The 22,323-nt window shown below is 33.8% G+C and overlaps 1 protein-coding gene across 2 annotated transcripts in view; it reads right to left on the bottom strand.

The window, feature by feature from the left end:
* Positions 1-22,323, bottom strand: part of LOC140434695 (uncharacterized) — a 647,172-nt gene that overhangs the window by 30,360 nt on the left and 594,489 nt on the right. For both annotated transcript variants that reach the window (XM_072523141.1, XM_072523142.1), the window contains exons 3-6: positions 18,347-18,414; positions 16,438-16,701; positions 15,960-16,199; positions 1,966-2,263 (exon numbers count right to left, since the gene is read on the bottom strand). In XM_072523141.1, coding sequence (XP_072379242.1) covers positions 1,966-2,263; positions 15,960-16,199; positions 16,438-16,701; positions 18,347-18,414 — 870 coding nt within the window. The remainder of the gene's footprint in view (positions 1-1,965; positions 2,264-15,959; positions 16,200-16,437; positions 16,702-18,346; positions 18,415-22,323) is intronic.

Here is a 22,323-nt window from a genome sequence, read left to right as displayed (position 1 = left end):
TTTAAATATCTAGGCATCACATTATCTAGCTACGGAAAGCTCGAAACGGAAGTGGAAGATCAAGTGAATAGAGCAAACACAGCCGCAGGCCGCCTAAATGAAACCATATGGAGAAATAAAAATATCAGGAAAGAAACGAAAGGCAGAATTTACAAAACAGTCATCAGACCAATAAGACATACGCGGCAGAAACAAGACCGGACACAGACAGGACAAAAAGGATGTTAGAAACAGCAGAGATGAAAACAGCAAATTTGTAAAAATTTATGGTAAGACACTATGGGACAGAGCTATAAGTACAAATATACGACGTAGATGCAAGGTGGAGAACATCAAGAACTGGGTAAGAAATAGAAAAGTAGAATGGAACGATCATATAAGCCGAATGACAACAAATAGAGTAGTAAAGACGGCAAAAGACGGTTCCCCGATAGGAAGACGACAGGAGGAAGACCACGAAAATGATGGAACGACAACTTACTGGAGGCACATTGAAAAACAGACAGTCATGTCTATATAAAAAGGAGAAGAAGAAGAAGAAGAAGACGATTTTTCTGGTTGATTTTAGTGTAATCAAATAAACTATCTTACAATAGAGTCGTTCCAGGAAAGCAACTCAACAATATTGGCAATATCATTTTAAAGTCGTCTACTTTAAAATGTATAATATATGTCTGAATTTAATATGAATGATTGAATGAGACAGATAAAATTAAATTATTAGAAGAATTTTTCACCAAGTAACAAAAAAACAAAATTTGTTTAATTTATCAGTATTTTGTATGTTGAGAACGATTTCCGAAGTGGAAATCAAAACGTCAAAAATAAACTTATTTTATATAAACTTAAATTGTCGCTTATTTCCAATAAAAATAGTAATTACCTATTCATTAGAAGAGACCGACCGTGAAAGCCTACACTTGTATATTATAGATCTATTAGTTCTTAAGGATATTTATTTAAGTCTACAAAGAAAAGTTAATTTCCTATACTCGGCTGTATAGCATATATCACAAAAAAATATCCTTTATAAAAGGATATTATTTTAATGTTAAAACATTTAAGAGAACCCTTACGGGCTACATAGGACGATAAAATTTTAAGTGAATTTACTTAATGCCAACGTAAGCACAGAATAAATAACAATCAGAATGCCCACTCTCAAATACCGCCTTTGAAGTTTGTCAACACGCGATCGCCATATTTTAAACGGAAACAGACTCGAATTGAGGAATTTGTGACAAGCTACGACAGAACTGTAATTTAAATTTTTAGAGATTAATAATTTAGTACATTTGAAATAATTTAATCTATTCTTCAACTAAAAGTACGAATAAAATAGTGCATATTATGTCTATAGTTGCCGTAAACAACTGCCGTTGTACTGTTGTACTACAACAGTAGTGAAGTTTTGGGAGACATTCGTTGGACTTTCCGAGTTTGAATTTGTATCAGCCCAAAGTGTCTGATGAGGCTGAGCTAGGCCGAAATGATCATAACACTTTATTGATACCGATTCGAGCACGGGAAGTTTAACGAATTTGTCCTCCTAGGTCATATATTTGGCCATTTAATTTAATAAAGCGATAGCGGCTTTCGCTAAAAGATTATATCTTTTACATATATATATATATATATATATATATATATATATATATATATATATATATAAATCAAAAAAATATTGGTTTCTTAATTAAGCATAGTCATAAAAATAATCCTAAAGGTAATTCATCCGCAAACATTTTAGTATATTAAATTATTACGAAAATGTTTGACAAACCTCCACACACAGGATAAGCTGTCAGTATTGTGGTCTGATCTGATAGTAAGAAACTGGTAATTTTCAAAAAGATTCTACCGAACTTTCACAAAATTAATTTATCAAGATAATAAGGATGTTTTGTCTAACATTCTATTGAACATGTTATATTATTATAAAAAAATATTTTAATAATGCCTTACCATCCAGCAGTAACGTGGGCTACGATCTGCACCTTTTTTTGTTCTTGTTGTTCTAAGATTCCATGACATACAACTCTCATTTCAGAGTTCGGTTTCCTTTGTTCTTGAGATTGAAAACCGAACTCTGCAAAGGCATAATTTGGTTGCACTTTATTAATTTTGGGAGGTTCTTCATCTAAAATCTTCAAAGTAGCATTTCTCTGTGAAAACTTGTACGTCTTATGATGATCTAAGCTTAGCCATGTATGGTGATCTGTGATCCAAACAGGAAATTTGCATCGCTTATGCTGATCGTCCACTGAAATACAGTCTCGTTAGTTACTGTTTTAATTTAACCCATAATAAGCAATAACAGTTATATAAAATGTTTAATCACCTTTTTACCGATTAATTTATAAATATATATAGAAAAAAAGAGAAATTTTTCAAAAAAGTCAAAATTTGCAAAATTACGAAATTAGACTATAGTTTTTTTCATATTAATACACGTTACAGGTCAAATATTGGCCTGTTTTAAGATATGCTTAATATATTACTGTATAATACAAAAAGGTACATGTTTTCAACCTGCCCTCAGAGGTGTTTAGCACTTAGAAATCTCCAGAAAACTCTCACTATTTTCTAGAATTACAAACACCGGCGAAACAGGTCGGTCTAGTCATCAACAAAGACAAAACCAAGTACACATTAGTTACTAAGGATCCTACAGCAAATGACGAACGGGAAACAGCATTTGGAAGTCATACCTGTATACGTGTTGACAGCTTCACATACCTTAGCTAGTTAGTAACTACTCCCAATAAACCAAGCCAACAAATTAAAGGACAAATAAACCTTACAAATAGGGCATACTTTGGACTACAAAAATAATTCTACTGAAGAAATATCTAAAGAAAAACTAAAATTATTGTATACAAAACACTGCTGAGGCCGGTCCTCACATACGGGGCGGAAACATGGACTCTAACGCAGAAGGATGAAAGACTTCTGGGAATATTTGAGCGTAAGATACTCCGCAAAATATTTGGAGCTATAAACGATCAAGGGCAGTGTCGCAAAAGATTTAATTTCGAATTATACCAACTCTTTAATGAACCAGGCATCGTAACGTTAAGGATACTAGAGATCATAAAATGGCAACACGTTGCCGGAAACGTGGACTTACTAAATTATAAATTTCGTAGGACTTATAACAGATCCCTGAGGAATTCCATTTTCTACTTCCACTTTTGACGACAAGTTACCATTTACTCGAACTTGCATATAACTTTTACGAAGTTTTTTTTATAAATGCAGTATCCTTTAATTTCTAAATCGTACAGTAATCTGATTATACCGTGGCGCCAGGCTGTATCAAAAGCTCTTTCAATATCGAAGAATATTGCAATATATTTTTGACTTAGGGAGAGGACTTCACATACAATGCTGTCTAGGTCTATAATATTGTCTAGAGTTGATCTATTTTGTCGGAAGTCACTTTTTTGGGGAATAATAATATTTCTATCTTCCAGTATTCAAAGGAGACGACGATTGATAATTTTTTCATAATAGCTTGCATTCAGTACTTGTTAGCGCAATTGGTCTGTAATACTCAGGATCTGTTTTGGAATATTTTGGTTTTAATATTTGTATTATAATAGATTATCTCCATGCTGTTGGAAATTTCTGTTCTGTCCAAATAATATTAAATATATTAAGTAGATGATTGTGTGCATTCTCAGGTAAATAATTAAAAAAGAACTTTGGGGTATTATTTAGACCCCCACTAGTCTCTTTAATTCTAGGAATACATTAAATTTTTAAAAATGTTTTTTAAAAATTTCTAACACGCGTTACTTTTTGTCTTTGTCTCATCATTTATCCTCGCAAAAATAAACATAATTTGTTCTGTTCGCCTGTTTGGTAGATAATTCACAACACCGCCCCTATACGCGTGATCAATTATATTTGGGAGTTCTGGTTGTATCGGAAACCAATAGTAGTCACTGGACAATCATTATGTCGAGACTGGACAACTGATCGATGTTAATATGTAACCTTAGAATCTCATCTCAGAAAACTAAAACAATAGTAGTCAGCAAAGAACCAAACAGATCTAAAATAGAAATTGATGGCATCAGTATTGAACAAGTAATGGCAATAAAATACCTAGGAATTACACTGTTTAGCTATGGAGACCTGGACAAAGAAGTGAGAGATCAAGTACAAATAGCAAATAGACTGGCAGGATGCCTTAATAACACTATATGGCGAAACAGACACATTAACACTGAGATGAAGTCAAGAATTTATAAAGCCGGTGTAAGACCAATCATGACATACGCCTCAGAAACAAGACCTGACACAGCCACAACGCAAAGGCTACTGGAAACCGCAGAGATGAGAGTACTGAGAAGAATTACAGGAAATACGCTGAGAGATCGAAAGAAAAATGAAGGCATTAGAAGAAAATGTAACGTAAAGTGTATAAATGAATGGACACAAAATAGAAAAAAAGAATGGAATAACCACATAAGCAGAATGGAGGAGATCCGTGTCGTCAAAATAGCAAGAGATAAGTCACCAATCGGCAGAAGAAGTATCGGACGACCGCGCAATAGATGGAGTGACAACCTTCCATAGAGGTATTAATCCTCCAATAAACAAGCAGAATTGCTTATACAGAGGAAGAAGAAGAAGAAGATTTATTGTTCCACGTGCTGTCGGTCATTCCAGCCTGAAATTTTGAAGAGTAAAGATCTAGTTTAGGTTGTGTCGGCAAATTTAATGAATTAAGGGAAAGAAATTGAGTTATACTTAACACCATAATCTAACTGTGGTGCTATTTTGTTTTTTATATTAAGAAGATAAAATACATGAGACTGAACAGGTTGGAAGGAGTTATTTTAAGTTATTTTGGGAAAGAGAAAAACGAATTTATATTTTTCTTTATTTTGATAATGTTACGATTTGTTTCCTGTTCAGCCATTTGGCCAATTTTTAGATTTTATTTTATTTTCCATTATTAAAATGTATTTCTAGTAAAATTCCTTAGTTTCGCTAAATAATCTTCTAACTTAAAATTAAATTTAATTATTATTCAGCTTCTATTTTATTTAAAATATTACTAATATGTCACAAGATCGTTGTGAAACATATCAGTTTTTGTGTAAGACTTTTTCTCCTTTTCGTTCATTCCGTTTTATTTCAATACCCTATAAAAACCCTTTTCAAATGAAGAAAGAACAATAGAGTAAATAAGAAGTTTATTTTTTAGCCGGTCACTAAGGTACTGGAGAATCAACTTCAAATTAATTTTGGAGATCAATTTGCAAAGAATTTGTTTTTGGTTATCATTTTCGTTTGGGATTTCTCCCCTCAGAATTCAATCCCAATTCCAGACCGGGTAAGCCTCTGTCTCTTTACATGACCACGCCCTGATAGAGGAGATTGGGCTGGACCATTTGGGAATTCCTTGTTCCTCACCATCCAACTTCGGAATCGACCTACAGGAACACATCATCGGTTTTGCTATAAGATTACTATAATATTGTTTTATATTTATTAGTCATATTAATACTGTTATTACCGGATATATTGGCCCTAGACAGTAAACGGCTGTATGATCATTATTCGGTTTCCAGAATTCAATTTTTAGTATTTTTTTGTCATTAACTTACACTGAACTTACGAAATATTTTAAAACCTTTTAAGGTCTTTGTTTTTTTTTTCCTTTTTGAATTTAAATTTTATTAGTCTGCTTATTATCGAATAAGTATCATACATGGGGTACCTTGTCAAGGTACTGCTCTATTTTAATTGAAGCTTTATAAATAAACTACCCTAGGGAGAATTTTTTCAAAATATTTCCCTCTGTATACTTATAATATATGGTTTATTAGCGCAACTAGATGAGAATTATTAACCAATTTTAAAAGGTCGAGGATTAAAAAAAAAACTATTTTTATCGTTGTAAATAGGGTTCATTTTGATATTATTAAATGGGGTTAGACATGTAATAATATTTTATTTTAATACTCTTTTTTTATTCTTTACACGTACCCAAAGGATTTCTTGTTCGTCATATGGGTCATAACTTGGCGAAGTATATTCTATATACTTCCCTGCCGCCTAAATCTTTACTTTCAGTAAGGATTCGTCACACCTTGGGTACATGACTCTACTGTCTTTTACAGGCATGCAAATTGATCGATCCTATCCTTGAGTCTTCTAGTAGTCACTCTCATGCATTATGCCTCTTTGTTTCATTTAGCCGCGCATTTTAATAATTCCCTTATCCCTATTTGTTACATTGACACTTAGGGTACCCTGTTCACACTATTTTGTTATATTTTACTAACGTTTATGTCATATATATATATATATATATATATATATATATATATATATATATATATATATATATATATATAAAGAAAAGAAATTTAATCTTTGCAGATTAGTTAAATAGTAAACTCTTAAATATTGGGGAAATCTGCAAGAAAGACTAATGTGTATCAATTGTTTCGCCGAACGTTTTCGCCAAAGAGAATTAATTTGACTTCTTCAGGGCTGAAAGAGAATAAATTATAATTAGCTACCATATATTATCTATTAAAACATTATTGATCTTACCGTAACTTAGAATTGTAGAGTTAGAATATTAAAAAACTTTGCTAGTAACATAGTGGTGTTTTTTGTTACTATGTACAAAAAAAGTTTTTTATAAGGTTCGAAATGTATGGTAGCTTTGAACTTGACACGTAAAGGCTTACCCAAGGTTAATCGAAAAACCCAATGTAACTACATTTAAAAGGAGGTAATTCTTTGAATTGTCGGCAATAACTAAATTTTTGATTTTCAGACAGTTAAAAGTGAGGTTCTGTTTGAGCCAGAACGCAAGCGCTGACAACTTCATTATTAGTTCGTATGAATCTTTATGTCGTTAAGGTTCATTGGTAAGAAACGAATGAATTTAAATCCCAGTAAAGGGAAATATTATTTTGATTTTCTTTATTTAATTATATTATATTGTTCATGTACTATTGAATCTTATTGAGATGTATCTAAGAAAAGCAAGGGAATGTTATATATTTTTTGTTAATGAAAATTAATTATAAAGGTATGTTAATTGTTAATGGATATATCAGTCAAGTTAGTTATCTGTGATATAGTATTGTTCTTGGTATCTGATTTAAGTAACAGGTGGTATATATCGCTTAGATTCTTGATGTCACTCTTAACATTAATGGAGAAATCGTTAAGGAAAATATAAGACATTTCAATGAACTCTCTTTTAGATTTATGCACAACGGTCAAGGTGAAGTCGAGAATCACTTTTGTGTAGTGTAATACGTGATTTCAATAATTGAGATGTTTGACCGATGTAGGAATTGTTGACCATGTCTCTCTTGCAACAATTCCTACATCGGTCAAACATCTCAATTATTGAAATCACGTATTACACTACACAAAAGTGATTCTCGACTTCACCCTGACCGTTGTGCATTAGCCAAACATGTCCATTCCACTGGTCATCTCATGGACTATACCAACACCACAATTCTCCACCGTGAGAACAATAAATCTAAAAGAGAGTTCATTGAAATGTCTTATATTTTCCTTAACGATTTCTCCATTAATGTTAAGAGTGACATCAAGAATCTAAGCGATATATACCACCTGTTACTTAAATCAGATACCAAGAACAATACTATATCACAGATAACTAACTTGACTGATATATCCATTAACAATTAACATACCTTTATAATTAATTTTCATTAACAAAAAATATATAACATTCCCTTGCTTTTCTTAGATACATCTCAATAAGATTCAATAGTACATGAACAATATAATATAATTAAATAAAGAAAATCAAAATAATATTTCCCTTTACTGGAATTTAAATTCATTCGTTTCTTACCAATGAACCTTAACGACATAAAGATTCATACGAACTAATAATGAAGTTGTCAGCGCTTGCGTTCTGGCTCAAACAGAACCTCACTTTTAACTGTCTAAAAATAAAAAATTTAGTTATTGCCGACAATTCAAAGAATTACCTCCTTTTAAATGTAGTTACATTGGGTTTTTCGATTAACCTTGGGTAAGCCTTTACGTGTCAAGTTCAAAGCTACCATACATTTCGAACCTTATAAAAAACTTTTTTTGCACATAGTAACAAAAAACACCACTATGTTACTAGCAAAGTTTTTTAATATTCTAACTCTACAATTCTAAGTTACGGTAAGATCAATAATGTTTTAATAGATAATATATGGTAGCTAATTATAATTTATTCTCTTTCAGCCCTGAAGAAGCCAAATTAATTCTCTTTGGCGAAAACGTTCGGCGAAACAATTGATACACATTAGAGTCTTTCTTGCAGATTTCCCCAATATTTAAGAGTTTACTATATATATATATATATATATATATATATATATATATATATATATATATATATATATATATATATATATATATATATATTGTAGCGTGATTAAATAAAACGAGCGGTTCGAATTTATATACATATATTTATTTATAACTTTACAGTTCGGTACTCTCTTATCAACTAAACTCACTCCTAACAACGTTACATATATATAATAAAGTTACTTTTCGAGAACATTCTGGCGTTGTCCCACCTCTAATTGTCTCCCGTCCGAAGGACGGGCGCTATTGACATGCCGTTTCTTACGTTTTCTAGATTCGTCCTTCTAAGAATTATGACGTATCGGAGATGGGCTATTTCGTTACACTGCTCCCCTCTTAAATCTGATCGTCCCGATCAGCAACTCTATATGTAGGCACAGGATGGCGGAATTTACAGGACTCTCCAGCTCTGCATGAACCCTTTAGAAAGAAATAACAGTCTACTGACTTTGAAGGATACGATTTCATCGGGTTAATGCAACACACAGTAATTCTTACACCGGTTTCTCGGAAGATCACTTCAAGCATGCTTCTGACAATCTTCCAGTCCAGATTATCTAGTGCATGGCCTATCTTGGGTAAGGCCAAATTCTTGATGTCGTAATTGCACACAATTTTCTTCAAATTAGTTAGAGCACGCCATATGTCCTCGTAGCTTGCCCTGTCTGTATACGACTTCCTGGTCACCATATACAGCAAAGATCGAGAACCATCTTCTAATCTCATTACTCTTCCAACTTTAGGCTGCTGTTTTTTTAACTCGTCCAAACGACCGAATTTCTTATAAAATACGGATGAGATTCCTTTAGTCATCTCAAGATCTTGAGCAACACAGTGGGCTAGAGAGACGTTATGCGGAACACTAAAAAGATCCTGCTGAACTTCTGTGGTTACGCCGAATCTAGCACTCTTTCTCTCTGCGTAATTTGTCATAAACTCATTAAAACTTGGTCGCCGGTCATCTTTGATCTCATGTTGAAGGGTTCGTGCTTCTTCTGTTTCATTTGAGCCAGCATATGGTGCAAGACGATTTATGTGAACTACTTTTGGTTTACTTTTCGGCAACTTCTTAATTCGGTATATTACGTCATTTATTTTCTTTTTAATTTCATACGGACCTTCCCATTGTCTTTGTAGTTTGGGAGACAAGCCTCGACGACGTTGTGGATTATAAAGCCAAACAAGATCACCTACTTCATAGCTTTCACTCTTGCATCGAGAATCATATTGATCTTTCATTCTGTCACTGGCTATCTGGATGTGTTGTCGGGCAAGTTCATGAATGTTGTTCATTCTTAACTTCAGGCGGTCGACATAATCTTCGCTGGCAACATGTTCTTCGGAAGGTCTGCAGCCAAACTCTAGGTCGCAGGGTAAACGAACTTCACGACCTAACATCAGGCAGGTTGGAGTCTGGCCTGTAGTTTCATTCACGGCCGAGCGGTAGGCCATTAGGAATAAATGAATATGCTGGTCCCAATCTCTTTGATGTTCTGATACAACCTTGGATAGGTGTTTACCCATTGTTCGGTTCATTCTCTCGACCATTCCATCTGATTGAGGATGCAGGGGTGTCGTTCTGGTCTTATTGACACCAATCAATTTACAAACGTTTTGGAAAAGAGTTGACTCGAAGTTTCGCCCTTGGTCGGAGTGGATCTCCAAGGGAACACCAAATCGGCTAAAGAATTCTTTAACAAGTACCTCTGCAACGGTAGCAGCTTCTTGATTTGGTATCGCATAAGCCTCAGTCCATTTCGTAAAATAATCCATGGCTACCAGGATATATTTATTTCCATCATTTGTCTCTGGAAGTGGACCTGCAATGTCGATTGCTACTCTTTCCATAGGACTACCAACATTGTACTGTCTCATGGGTGCCCTCTTTTTACCAGCTGGACCATTACTGGTTGCACACAGTTCACATTTCCGGCACCATCTTCTTACATCATCTTTACAGTTCACCCAATAGAACCGTTCTCGAACCTTTTGCAGAGTCTTCGTGATACCAAAGTGTCCACCTGATGCACCGTCATGCAACTGACGCAAAACTTCTGACACTTTACTTTTAGGTACAATCAACTGAAGCTTAGTATCTGTACCATCATCGTTCTCAAAGGTTCTATACAGAAGATCATCTTTCAGCATTAGGCAATTCCATTGGCTCCAGTAACACTTGACTTCTGGACTACATGCACTAATGTCTTGCCAAGAAGGTCTTTCACTTCGACGCATCCAATCCAATACTCTTTTTATACATGGATCATCTGCTTGAGCGTCTTGTAGCTGTTGAGGCTGCCATTGATCATTAATGACGGTGGTTCGTCTCACGGGGCAAAGTCGTTCTTCTAATTTAAGACAGTGATTACAATTTGCACTGCACGGCCGTCTCGAAAGGGCATCAGCATTTGAATGAACTCTGCCAGCCCTGTGTTCGATCTCGTAATCATATTCTTGTAATCGTTCTAACCATCTTGCCATCTGGCCCTCTGGATTACGAAATTGTAGGAGCCATTTTAGAGCAGCGTGATCCGTGCGAAGAAGAAACTTTCTGCCATACAAGTATTTATGGAAATGCTCACAAGCCTTCACTACGCCTAGCAATTCTCTCCTGGTAACGCAATAGTTTCTTTCTGGTTTTGACAAGACTTTGCTAAAGTAAGCGATGACCTTCTCCTGCCCATCTTGGATTTGGGAAAGAACAGCTCCTATTGCACTGTTGCTTGCATCTGTGTCCAACACAAATTTTCCTGCCTGTCTAGGGTAGCTTAAAATCGGTGCGCTGATCAGAGCCATTTGTAAGTGTTCGAAAGCTCTTTGACACTCTTCGCTCCATGTATATTCTTTGCCTTCTTCTGTCAACTTTGTTAATGGCTTGGAGATGTTGGCAAATCCTTTGACAAAACGTCGGTAATATGTACATAGGCCAAGAAAACTTCTAATTTCGTGTTTATCTCTTGGTACTGGCCAATCCTTAATTGCTGCAAGTTTTTCAGGATCAGCTGTTACACCATTACCTGCTACAATATGTCCCAAGTACTTCACTTCTCGTCGAAACAAGTGACATTTCTTCGGACTCAACTTCAGATTCGCTGCCCGCAATCGTTGGAAGACTTCTGTTAGGTTATTGGCATGTTCATCGAAGGATCTTCCAACTACAATTACATCATCCAAATAAACCAGGCATGTTTTCCATGTTAGACCTCTTAAAACTGCATCCATTAATCTTTCAAATGTGGCCGGGGCATTACATAAACCAAAGGGCATAACTGTAAACTGCCAAAGCCCTGATCCTATCGAGAATGCGGTTTTTTCACGATCGGCTGGCTCCATGTCTACTTGCCAATATCCACTTTTCAGATCGAGTGTGGAGAACCAACGAGAACCAGAAAGTGTATCCAAAGTATCGTCTATTCTGGGCAAAGGATAACTATCTTTTTTAGTTACTGCATTGAGCTGTCGGTAGTCAATACAAAAACGTGTTGAACCATCTTTCTTTTTTACTAGGACTACTGGTGATGTCCATGGACTGTTTGATGGTTCAATTACCCCTTGTTTGTTCATATCTTTGATGATGTCTTCGGCTTCATCTCTTTTCGCAAATGGAAGTCGTCTAGGTTGTTGTCTGATTGGCTGAGCGTCTCCGGTATTAATTTTATGCTTTACTATGCTTGTTTTGCCATTATCCTTCTTATCCATGGCAAAAACATCTTGAAATTCTATCAGCATAGACTTCACTTTTTTAGTTCGTTCATCATCAAGATCTTGGCACGTTTTAATCATCGTCTCAACAAGCTCCTTTGGATACTTAGATTTCGACGGTTTCTCATTAGTATTCATGGAACAAATCGAAGCCACGGGAACACACTGTCCAATCAAAGTTCTTTTACTTAACTTAATAGCAGTTCCCTTTAAATTCATAACTCTTACAGGAACGACATCTCGAATTCTCACCAAAGCTTTTGCTGTTAGGAACTCGGCATTATTCTCATCTTCGACCATCCTTAAACTTCCCTCTCGGCAGTAACCATCAGGTCTGGTCATCAAAATTTTCTCACTATTACCGGGTATTGTTACGTCACAAGTAGTTATTAAGCTGATAACATCTTCTTTGTCTTCATGAAACGGCAACTCTTCACCACTGATCTCGAGAACTCCATCTTTGACATTCAATACAGCCCCAACTTTCCTTAGTAAATCCATCCCCAATATGAACTCATCGGAGATCTCTGCAATTAATACTGTATGTTTCACTGTGGTCTGGCCAATGGATACTGACATATTAGCCTCGCCATATGTATTAATTATCTCACCAGTTGCTGTTCTAAGCTTTACTGTTGCAGGCAATAATTTAAGATGGTCTCGTATTACTTCTGGCCGTGCAATAGTTCTCGTTGCACCTGTATCTACCAAAAACGATCTACATTTATTATTGATACGACCCTCTATGTACAAGCTATGAATTCCACCTGAGGACGTAATGTTCACAGTTACTATGGGGGCTGTGTTTCTCGAGGTCGGCAGTTGCCCCTTGTTGTCGACCCGTTCTAGTTTTCCGACTGTTGTATCATTTTCTTGCAATTACGGCGAATATGACCTACGTCACCGCAATTCCAACATCTGGGCTCGCGTCTCTTCGGCATCGTGGCACGAACTACTTTTCGTACCATTTCTTCCAAACGTTCATCGTTTGGTTCGTCGCCTTCTTCAATGGTTCTTACTCGATGACTCCGTGAAGTTTGACTAGCTGTTTCATGTTCCAAGGCAATAGCGAGCGCTTCATCTAGAACTTTCGGTCTTGCTAGTCGTAAAGCTTTCTGTAATTCACTTTCTTTTATCCCATTGACGAAAGTATCTACAGCAATCTCTTCTAAAATGTTGTCTGGTACCTCCGGATAAGCCAACCGCACTATACGAGCAACATCTGCTTCAAACTCTTGCAAATTTTCACTTGCTCGTTGAATTCTACTTCTTAGTTGCGCCTTGTAGACTTGTTGTAGAAGGGCATCTCCATAACGTTTGTCTAGTCGGGTAAACAAGGTCTGGTAACATTTTTCTTGACCCTTAGGAATCGATCTTAGGATATCTGCAGCATCACCTCGTAAAGCAGCAGTCAAGGAAACAGCTTTTTCTTGTTCTGTCCAATGATTGGCTGTCGCAATAGCTTCAAATTGTCTAAGGTATATGGACCAAGAAGACTTTCCATCAAATGGTGGCAATTTGAATCTCATATTATGTGTCGTTTCGTCTCTAGGTGATTCTTCTTTCACTACCGGATCTAAGGCTATTGTATTAACTGGTGGTAGCACTTTTGTGTTAGTTATCATGGTCTCTAATTCTTTGATCTTCTCTTCTACTTTATCGAATGTTCTTGAGACTTCTTCAAATTTCTCATTGTTTTCATTACATACTTCGTCGAATCTTCTAGACATATTTTCGAATTTCTCGTCGTTTTGTCTAGCTACTTCTTTAATAATTTGTGAAGTCTCGTCGAATCTTTTGGAAACATTCTCATCATTCTTTCTAGAACTCTCTTCAATCATTTGCGAGACATTCTCAAATTTTCCATCAATTATTTTCGTTAAAACTGCTTCTTCTGCTGATTGAAACTGAAATGTCTCTGGGTCTTCTCCATTCTTGTTAAGCACAGTCTTCAGTCGTTCTTGGAGTATCTTCTTGGACCCACTGCAGTCTTCATCGCGTTCTTCTAGCTGCTCACGCAACTGTTTTACTGAAAGTTCTACTAGCAGCATCTTTGGTCAGGTACACACGTACTTTTTAAATGTTCTTTTATACGAAGATCACAACCGAACTACGCGGATGTTCCCGACGAATAATACTTTTCAAAAGTTCAAAAGTTTTTTTTCAAAAATCACTGCTGAATTTATTTGCAAATCTCACACCGTAACACCACTGTAGCGTGATTAAATAAAACGAGCGGTTCGAATTTATATACATATATTTATTTATAACTTTACAGTTCGGTACTCTCTTATCAACTAAACTCACTCCTAACAACGTTACATATATATAATAAAGTTACTTTTCGAGAACATTCTGGCGTTGTCCCACCTCTAATTGTCTCCCGTCCGAAGGACGGGCGCTATTGACATGCCGTTTCTTACGTTTTCTAGATTCGTCCTTCTAAGAATTATGACGTATCGGAGATGGGCTATTTCGTTACAATATATATATATATATATATATATATATATATATATATATATATATATATATATATATATATATATATATATAATATTCAATGGTTGAATTGCAGAGGTTTGATTGGTCAATAATTGGCAAATGAAACTCGTCAACTACTTACACAAAACAACTTGTAGGTTTTTATGATGTTATGAAAACTCTACGATAACTTAACATTAAAACAACTAACTAAACTAGAAAAAAAAAGGTTTGTTAAAGCTCTTTCAAGGGTCAAATCACACTAATATATTTTCGGTTGTTTTCTATCCGTTGTAGAATGTCATAATTTCACAGGTTCTGTCAGTAATGATCCAAATAATTTTTCAGTGTTAATACCTGGACATTTTCTTACACTAGAGCCTTTAAAGATAATTCCCGATCTGGATTACAGTGATGTTCATTTAAATAGACTAAGTCGTTGGCAATTGCTGCAACGATTACATGAAGACTTTTGGCAAAGATGGAGCAGAGAATATTTATATACTCTTCATCAACGCACAAAGTGGCATAAAAATGAGGGTAATCCTAATATAGGTACACTCGTACTTATACGTAATGAGACCAAGCCTCCCTTACAATGGCAAATGGGTCGAATTAAAACTTTAATTTTCGGTCAACATGGTATTGCTCGCGTAGCTATCGTACAAACCGCGAAAGGTGAACTTAGGCGACCTTTGGTGAAGCTATGCCCTCTGCCATATATTGACTGAAAATGCAAATATGCATTTTGGTGGGTGGGAATGTTACGTCCCTCCACAAATATTCTAATTTTTTTATTAAGTATCTCTTATTATTTTATTTTATATTCAATTCTTTAATTAACGTGGTTATGTATTATATACGTAAATTAATACGGTCCTGTACGCACCGCCCCTATAAGACTTAGGACGGACTACACGCACCTCAGTCTTGTATAGATCAGCGCGATAAACACTCCAATTTGTGTGTAAAATCAACCACGCAACTTTAAGAAGATTCTGCCCCCTGAGTTCCCCCAGTGCACTGTGGAAGAAGCAGAAGCAGTAGTTCAACATCACAGGTACCGTAATTTGATTGCATACACACAATATTGATATTAATTACATTTAACATGTAACCTATTTCCATATAAAAATAATACCAGCACCTAAACAAACATTAACAGTAAATATGCAAGATAGATCATAAATAGTAGAGGTAATTACCTCCAAATAACAAACATAATAGTTTTACTATACAAAGCCTGTTGGGTTTGACTAAGTATGTAATGTAGAGTATTCGGACAAATTCTTTTAATTTTGTAGAAAAATACTTTTAAAAAGTATAACTACGGTTATTTGAAATTAAATCTTTAAATAATAAAAAAAATAACACAATAACGTTACCTGTTGTTAGTTTCATAGTTCTGCTGCCTTCAAAAGCGGTCGCATCTAAGCCTGTGCACGTGGCATCTCCAGATTGGGCAACATTATAGATTGTTTTTCCATTTTCCGTACTTCTTTGATATATAAAGCAGCGATATTGGTCTTCATCAGTAGAACTACGTCTATTTGGTTGAGATAGTTTACCGATAAGATATCTAGTTGACCCTTCTTTCCATGTTGCCAAGCAAACTAATTCTTCAACTAAAATATAATAAACTATGTACTCAAAGACCAACAACATATATTTTATTAATTTGTTAATAGTAGTAGAATTTGGTTTTACTTTTAGTCCTACGTATGGCTTACTTTGAGTAATAAGGTTAATATTCTTTATTGAACATCTTTTAATCATTACGATGTCGTATACCTGTCGTATACACAAGTCCAAAAGAAAAACAAAGAAAAAAAGAAAAAAATCCAGAAAAGTAATATCACTTACCGTTACTTTCCGTAGAAGGAACATCTGGACAAGCTTGGTACTTAAGTACCAACCTTGAATCGTCAGTACAACTTTCAGCTTTACTAGGAGGATTACTACAATCACCTGTCATTCTATTGTAGCTAAATGTAAATGGAGCACTTTTAAAAGGGCAATTAATTGGCTTAGCTTCTGGATGTTTTCTAAAAAGACTGTACAAAGGGGCGTCTCCAGTTATCATTTGGCATATTTCTGCTAAAGAACCTTTCATCGGTTCACAAAAGGCTAAAAATAAAAAATATATATTAGTATTGTTTCGTTAAAGGCTTAAGATAAAAAATATATTAATAATCATATATTATGTTTTGTCCTATAACATATTCATCATATAACATATTCATTTTCTTTATAAACTGGCACTTTAATTTCATGCTGGCAATCAGCAAATTACCTATTCTTTATAAAAGCGGAATATAAGAAAATTTAAAACAATAAATAGTGGTTTTGGTATTTAACACAATAAATTATTAGATTAAAAATATTTTTGTGTACAAAGACGTGCAAAGATATGGCAATAATTTTATTTTTACATAAAAGCCTGTACCTTAATCTACTTTTCTACATAATTTCCGTGAATATTGAGACACTTGTCATAACGTGTCACCAGTTTTTGAATACCCTCCTGATAAAATTCTGCCGCCTGACTTGTTAACCACTGCATCACAAATGTTTTGACTTCGTTATCGTCTTGAAGACGCTGACCGCCCAGGTGTTTCTTCAAGTGCTGGAACAAATGGTAGTCGCTGGGCGCCAGATCAGGGCTGTATGGAGGATGATCTAGAGTTTCCCATTTAAATGATTTGATGAGATCTTTGGTCTGATTAGCCACATGTGGACGGGCATTGTCATGCAGCAAAACGGTACCCTTACTCAACTTGCCACGTCTTTGGTTCTGGATTGCACGACGCAGATTTTTCAATGCCTCACAATAAGACGCTGCATTGATTGTCTCATTACGAGGCAGAAACTCCACTAGCAATACTCCTTTTCTGTCCCAAAAAACTGTGCACATGATTTTCCGGGCAGAAATTGTTTGCTTAAACTTCACTCTTTTGGGTGATGATGAATATCGCCATTCCATGGATTGTTGTTTCGATTCTGGTGTGACGTAGGCCACCCACGTTTCGTCACCAGTAAAAATTTGGTCTAAAAAATCTTCACCTTCACTGTGGTACCGCTCAAGGAAAGTCAATGCACTGCCTAAACGTTGGGTTTTGTGCAAATCCGTCAACATTTTTGGAACCCAACGTGAACACAATTTCCGGTAATTCAAGTTCTCGGTAACAATGCGATACAAAACACTACGAGAATACTGAGGAAAGCTGTCGGACAATGATGAAATTGTAAAGCGTCTGCTTTCTCTCACCTTTTCGTCCACTTTCTGCAACAAATTTTCATTAACGACCGAAGGACGCCCACTCCGTTCTTCATCATGCACATTTGTGCGGCCATCTTTAAATTTTTATCACCCATTTCCTTACCATTCCATCACTCATAATGTTTTGTCCGTAAACTTTAACGATCTCACGATGAATATCGATCGGTTTTACGCCTTTAGCACTAAGAAATCGTATAACAGCCCGTACTTCACAATCAGCGTGACTCACGATTGTTGGAGGCATCTTAAACACTGGAGTAAACAAGTATACAATGAAGAATCAGACTGTAATGGCGTCAGTGCGTAGACAAGAGATGTAGGTAACCAGCGCTCATGCGCGGAACGCCGACCGTAGCGCTGCGGCGGCGGAATCGCAAAACGGTACTTACTTAAAAAACATCTCGTATCTAATAATTTAATTTTAAACTCGATATTTTAAAATCGTTAGGAAAATAATTTAAATCCTATTTCGCTTTAAAATGATATACTTACTTTCTTTATATTGAAGAACACTTGGATGTTTCGGATGTATAACCATGCATCGATAGCAGTCCTCAGATCTAGAATAAATGAAATATTATAGAAATCGTCTAGGATAGATAATGAAAAAACAATAAAATTTAGTCTATATATATATATATATATATATATATATATATATATATATACATATATATATATATATATATATATATATATATATACATATATATACATATATATATATATATATATATACATATATATATATATATATATATATATATATATATATATATATATTTCAAATTATTTTTTCGACCGTACTGTTTTAAATATTGTTTTATAGTATCAGCAATCGGTCAGGAAATAAAACTCTATTTGTTCAGTCTCAATATTTCGTCACGATTTTGTGACTTCTTCAGGCGAAAACTGTAAATTTATTAGAATAATTAATGATTATATGTAAACAAAATGAATATTTTAATACTTACAACTATAAGAAAATAAGTAGTAAGTATTAAAATATTCATTTTGTTTACATATAATCATTAATTATTCTAATAAATTTACAGTTTTCTCCTGAAGAAGTCACAAAATCGTGACGAAATATTGAGACTGAACAAATAGAGTTTTATTTCCTGGCCGATTGCTGATACTATAAATCAATATATATATATATATATATATATATATATATATATATATATATATATATATATATATATATATATATACACTCATCATTATCATCTTGTGATGTTAGAGTTTATTTACTCGTAGTGGTTTGAAAAGCAATAGAAAACCCATTTTTTATAAATAGAAACTACGTCTCAATTTACCACTGGGTTAATCTATTAGCTCACTATAATTTGTGCCAGTCGTAAGCTATGATAAAGAAGTAAGGTTGAACCGTTGAAAGGAAGTTGATCCATTGACAGCCTATTGACAGAAAAAAAAATATCAATATTGCCAAAATACCAATACAAATTCTCTAAATAGGAAATTAATTCGAAAATGGAAGAAACAAGTAAAACACTCACTAAAAATCTATACGCAGAAATTTATAGAATTAGAAAAAGACAAATAAAATGCGACATGAACTAAAAAAAATACGAAAACTGGACCTGATAGTTTCTATAGAAATCACAAAGAAAGTATAGACCTCTGAAAATATGGAATACTATGTTCATTTATTTATTAAGGTGACAAAAAAAAACAAAAAAGCGGGTATCCATCTTAATATATAGGAGCAGTATTTAAAAAATCACCTGTGTATTAAGAAGAAAAAAAAAATAAAACAAAATCTGCATAAAAACGTTACGCGTGATATGATGAAATCAGAAATCTCCTTAAAGATAAAAAGAAAAAACATAGAAGCTAGCATATAAAAAAGCACAAATAAGATAACGCAGAAAAATTGTAGAAAAAAAAAAACAAATTAGCGAAGAACGATGTAAATGTATTGACACAGATTTAATAATATTAAAGAAAATGCAGACACATAAGAAAAAATATGTGACAGCACAACAATGTGCAATAAGTATGTTTTAAAGAACTCACAGGAGAGCGACCACAATTTTGGCGCAAACAATACATTATATAAAATGTAACAAGTTTATAAAAATGGAGAACCGTTGCCTGGAGTCATACATCTAGAATTAATAAAAAAATATAGTGACAAGTTATTCGTCCAAACATACCTAAATAAACAACACGCTCCTGAATAGTGAAAACAAAGTTATTGAAAGACTATATCCAAGAACGAGGATAAAGTTAAATAAGATGACTATCGAGACATTACAATCGTTAATATAGTAAGCAAAGTATATGGAGAGATAAAAAAAACGAAAATCGAAAACTACTTACCTAATACCTAAAAAATAGACAAAAAACAAACCCGTTAAGAAGCAGAAGATCAACAATAGATCATCATTTAAAATACCTAAGAAACTAAAAAAACTAGCATATACCGAAGAATTTCTTATTGTTGATATAAATAATCAAAACTAGAAACAACTAATATTACCAATTATTAAAAGATAGGGTAACCCAAAGACCAAGATAAAATAGGTAATATTCACATTATTAAGGTATTTACTATCTTCAACGGAAATTAACCATAATTTTATTTGAAAATAGGGTTTTTTGTTGTTTTTGTTTTCAATTTGGAAATCCTCCTCAAAATACAAATTCGAAGATTCTATTTCGATTTATTTTATTTTATTTGTATTTTGACCATGACTACCGAAGTGAAAATAGAACGTCAAAATAGACGTAGTTTCACCATGTTTCAACTAAAATTGTGGTTAATTCAAATTAAAGATAGTAAATACGACCAGAAAGATTATTGAACAATATAAGCTTTGTTCCAGGAAACAATTCATAACTGGTGTCTGACTGATTCGCATGCGCAGTTGCGTGTTTAGCGTTCGCGGTGTTAAAAATCCGGGACTTCGACAGAAAGTTTGATGTTCACGGAGTTTTTCTAACTGGTTCATGATCAGTCAGAAACAGGTTCATTGCGTATGTAAACTAGAGTGAATTTTTAGTCAGCACAAGCGCTATAGAAACTGTAAATTGTCAGGTTTTTGTTTGTCTCCGTCTTGTACGAGAAAACATAACAATTCCTGTACTAAACGAGGAAAAATGAACATGAGGAAAGTCATTGATTGCTCCAGACCATATTCTTATTTTTTTTAATATTATCTAGTTAACTAATTTTTAGTTTTTTTATACAGTTTTTGACGATCTTTTACAATGTTTTAATTTTTTTTACCTAATACACTTACTTGCAGTTTACCGTGTTTTTTGATAAATTGAAGACATGTTAACAATGAATAGGTAAGTTGGTGACCACTTTTAGAACGTCGAATAAGGTTATTTTTTGTTTTATATTAATATCTTAATATTAAAATGATTTAAATACATAGAGATTCAATTTATACAATCATCTAAGAGACCAGACCTTTTCATTTGTTTTCAAAAATATGACGTTTCTGGTTAAGGTTAGAAACTTTGGTCTGTTTTGGATTTACAAAAAGTAAGAAATGTCCAAAAATCGTTCGCGGAGAATTTAAACTTTGAAACTAAAAACTAACCACGTTAGCGAACAACAATAATCCCTAATTTATCCGAAAATTGTCGAAAACTAGTCAGGGACTCTCTCCGCGAACAAAGCTATAACAAACAAATCATGAACAGAGGGATATACAATTAAATAAGGAACAAGTGAAAAAACTCCGTACAGATCAATTAAAATGGACTGAATCAATCAAATGAAATTCAAAAGGAGAAAAAACCATATTTCTACTTAATGGGTTATTATTAGATAGTCAATATCAATTTTTTTTTATTTAAAATTCAAATCTATACGTGCAAATTTTTCTTGAATTATACTTATTATTTTTACAACTACTTTTCTTGACCGAAAAATATTACAAGTATATTTTAAACAAATTAATTGTTATAAAATTTGTGTAATTCTAAATGAAAATAGTAAAATAAAGTATGTAAAATTAAGTATGTATAATATACACATATACAGACTAGTTCCATAATTTTTATTTGTTATATTATAACAATTAATTTGTGTAAAATATATTTTTAATGTTTTTTAGAAATAGTAATTATAAAAATATTAAGTATAATTCAAGAAATATTTAAGTTGCTTATTAATTCATAACCTTTTTTACTAATAATAATAAGGGAGTTAGGTTAAATTTTGCACAATAAATATTGATTTTAAATTGTTTAAACAAATTACTCGGGTAAATAAACAATTCGCTAATTAACAAAATCAACAAAAAATTAAGCGGAACTTTGTTTATAAACAAAGCTCCGCATAATTTTTGACAAAAAAGGGTAAACTCGGGTTTTAAGGGTCGTATGAAATTACGTTTTTTTGGAATTCGTGTAAAAATGCCAAAATGACTAATACAAACAAATTAGTTTCCTACATGTTATTCTTCTTCTTCAGGTACCATCTC

Source organism: Diabrotica undecimpunctata, chromosome 2 (genome assembly GCF_040954645.1).
Source record: "Diabrotica undecimpunctata isolate CICGRU chromosome 2, icDiaUnde3, whole genome shotgun sequence".
In the NCBI taxonomy this organism is placed as follows: Eukaryota; Metazoa; Arthropoda; class Insecta; order Coleoptera; family Chrysomelidae; genus Diabrotica; species Diabrotica undecimpunctata.
This window is presented reverse-complemented; position numbering and strand designations above follow the sequence as displayed.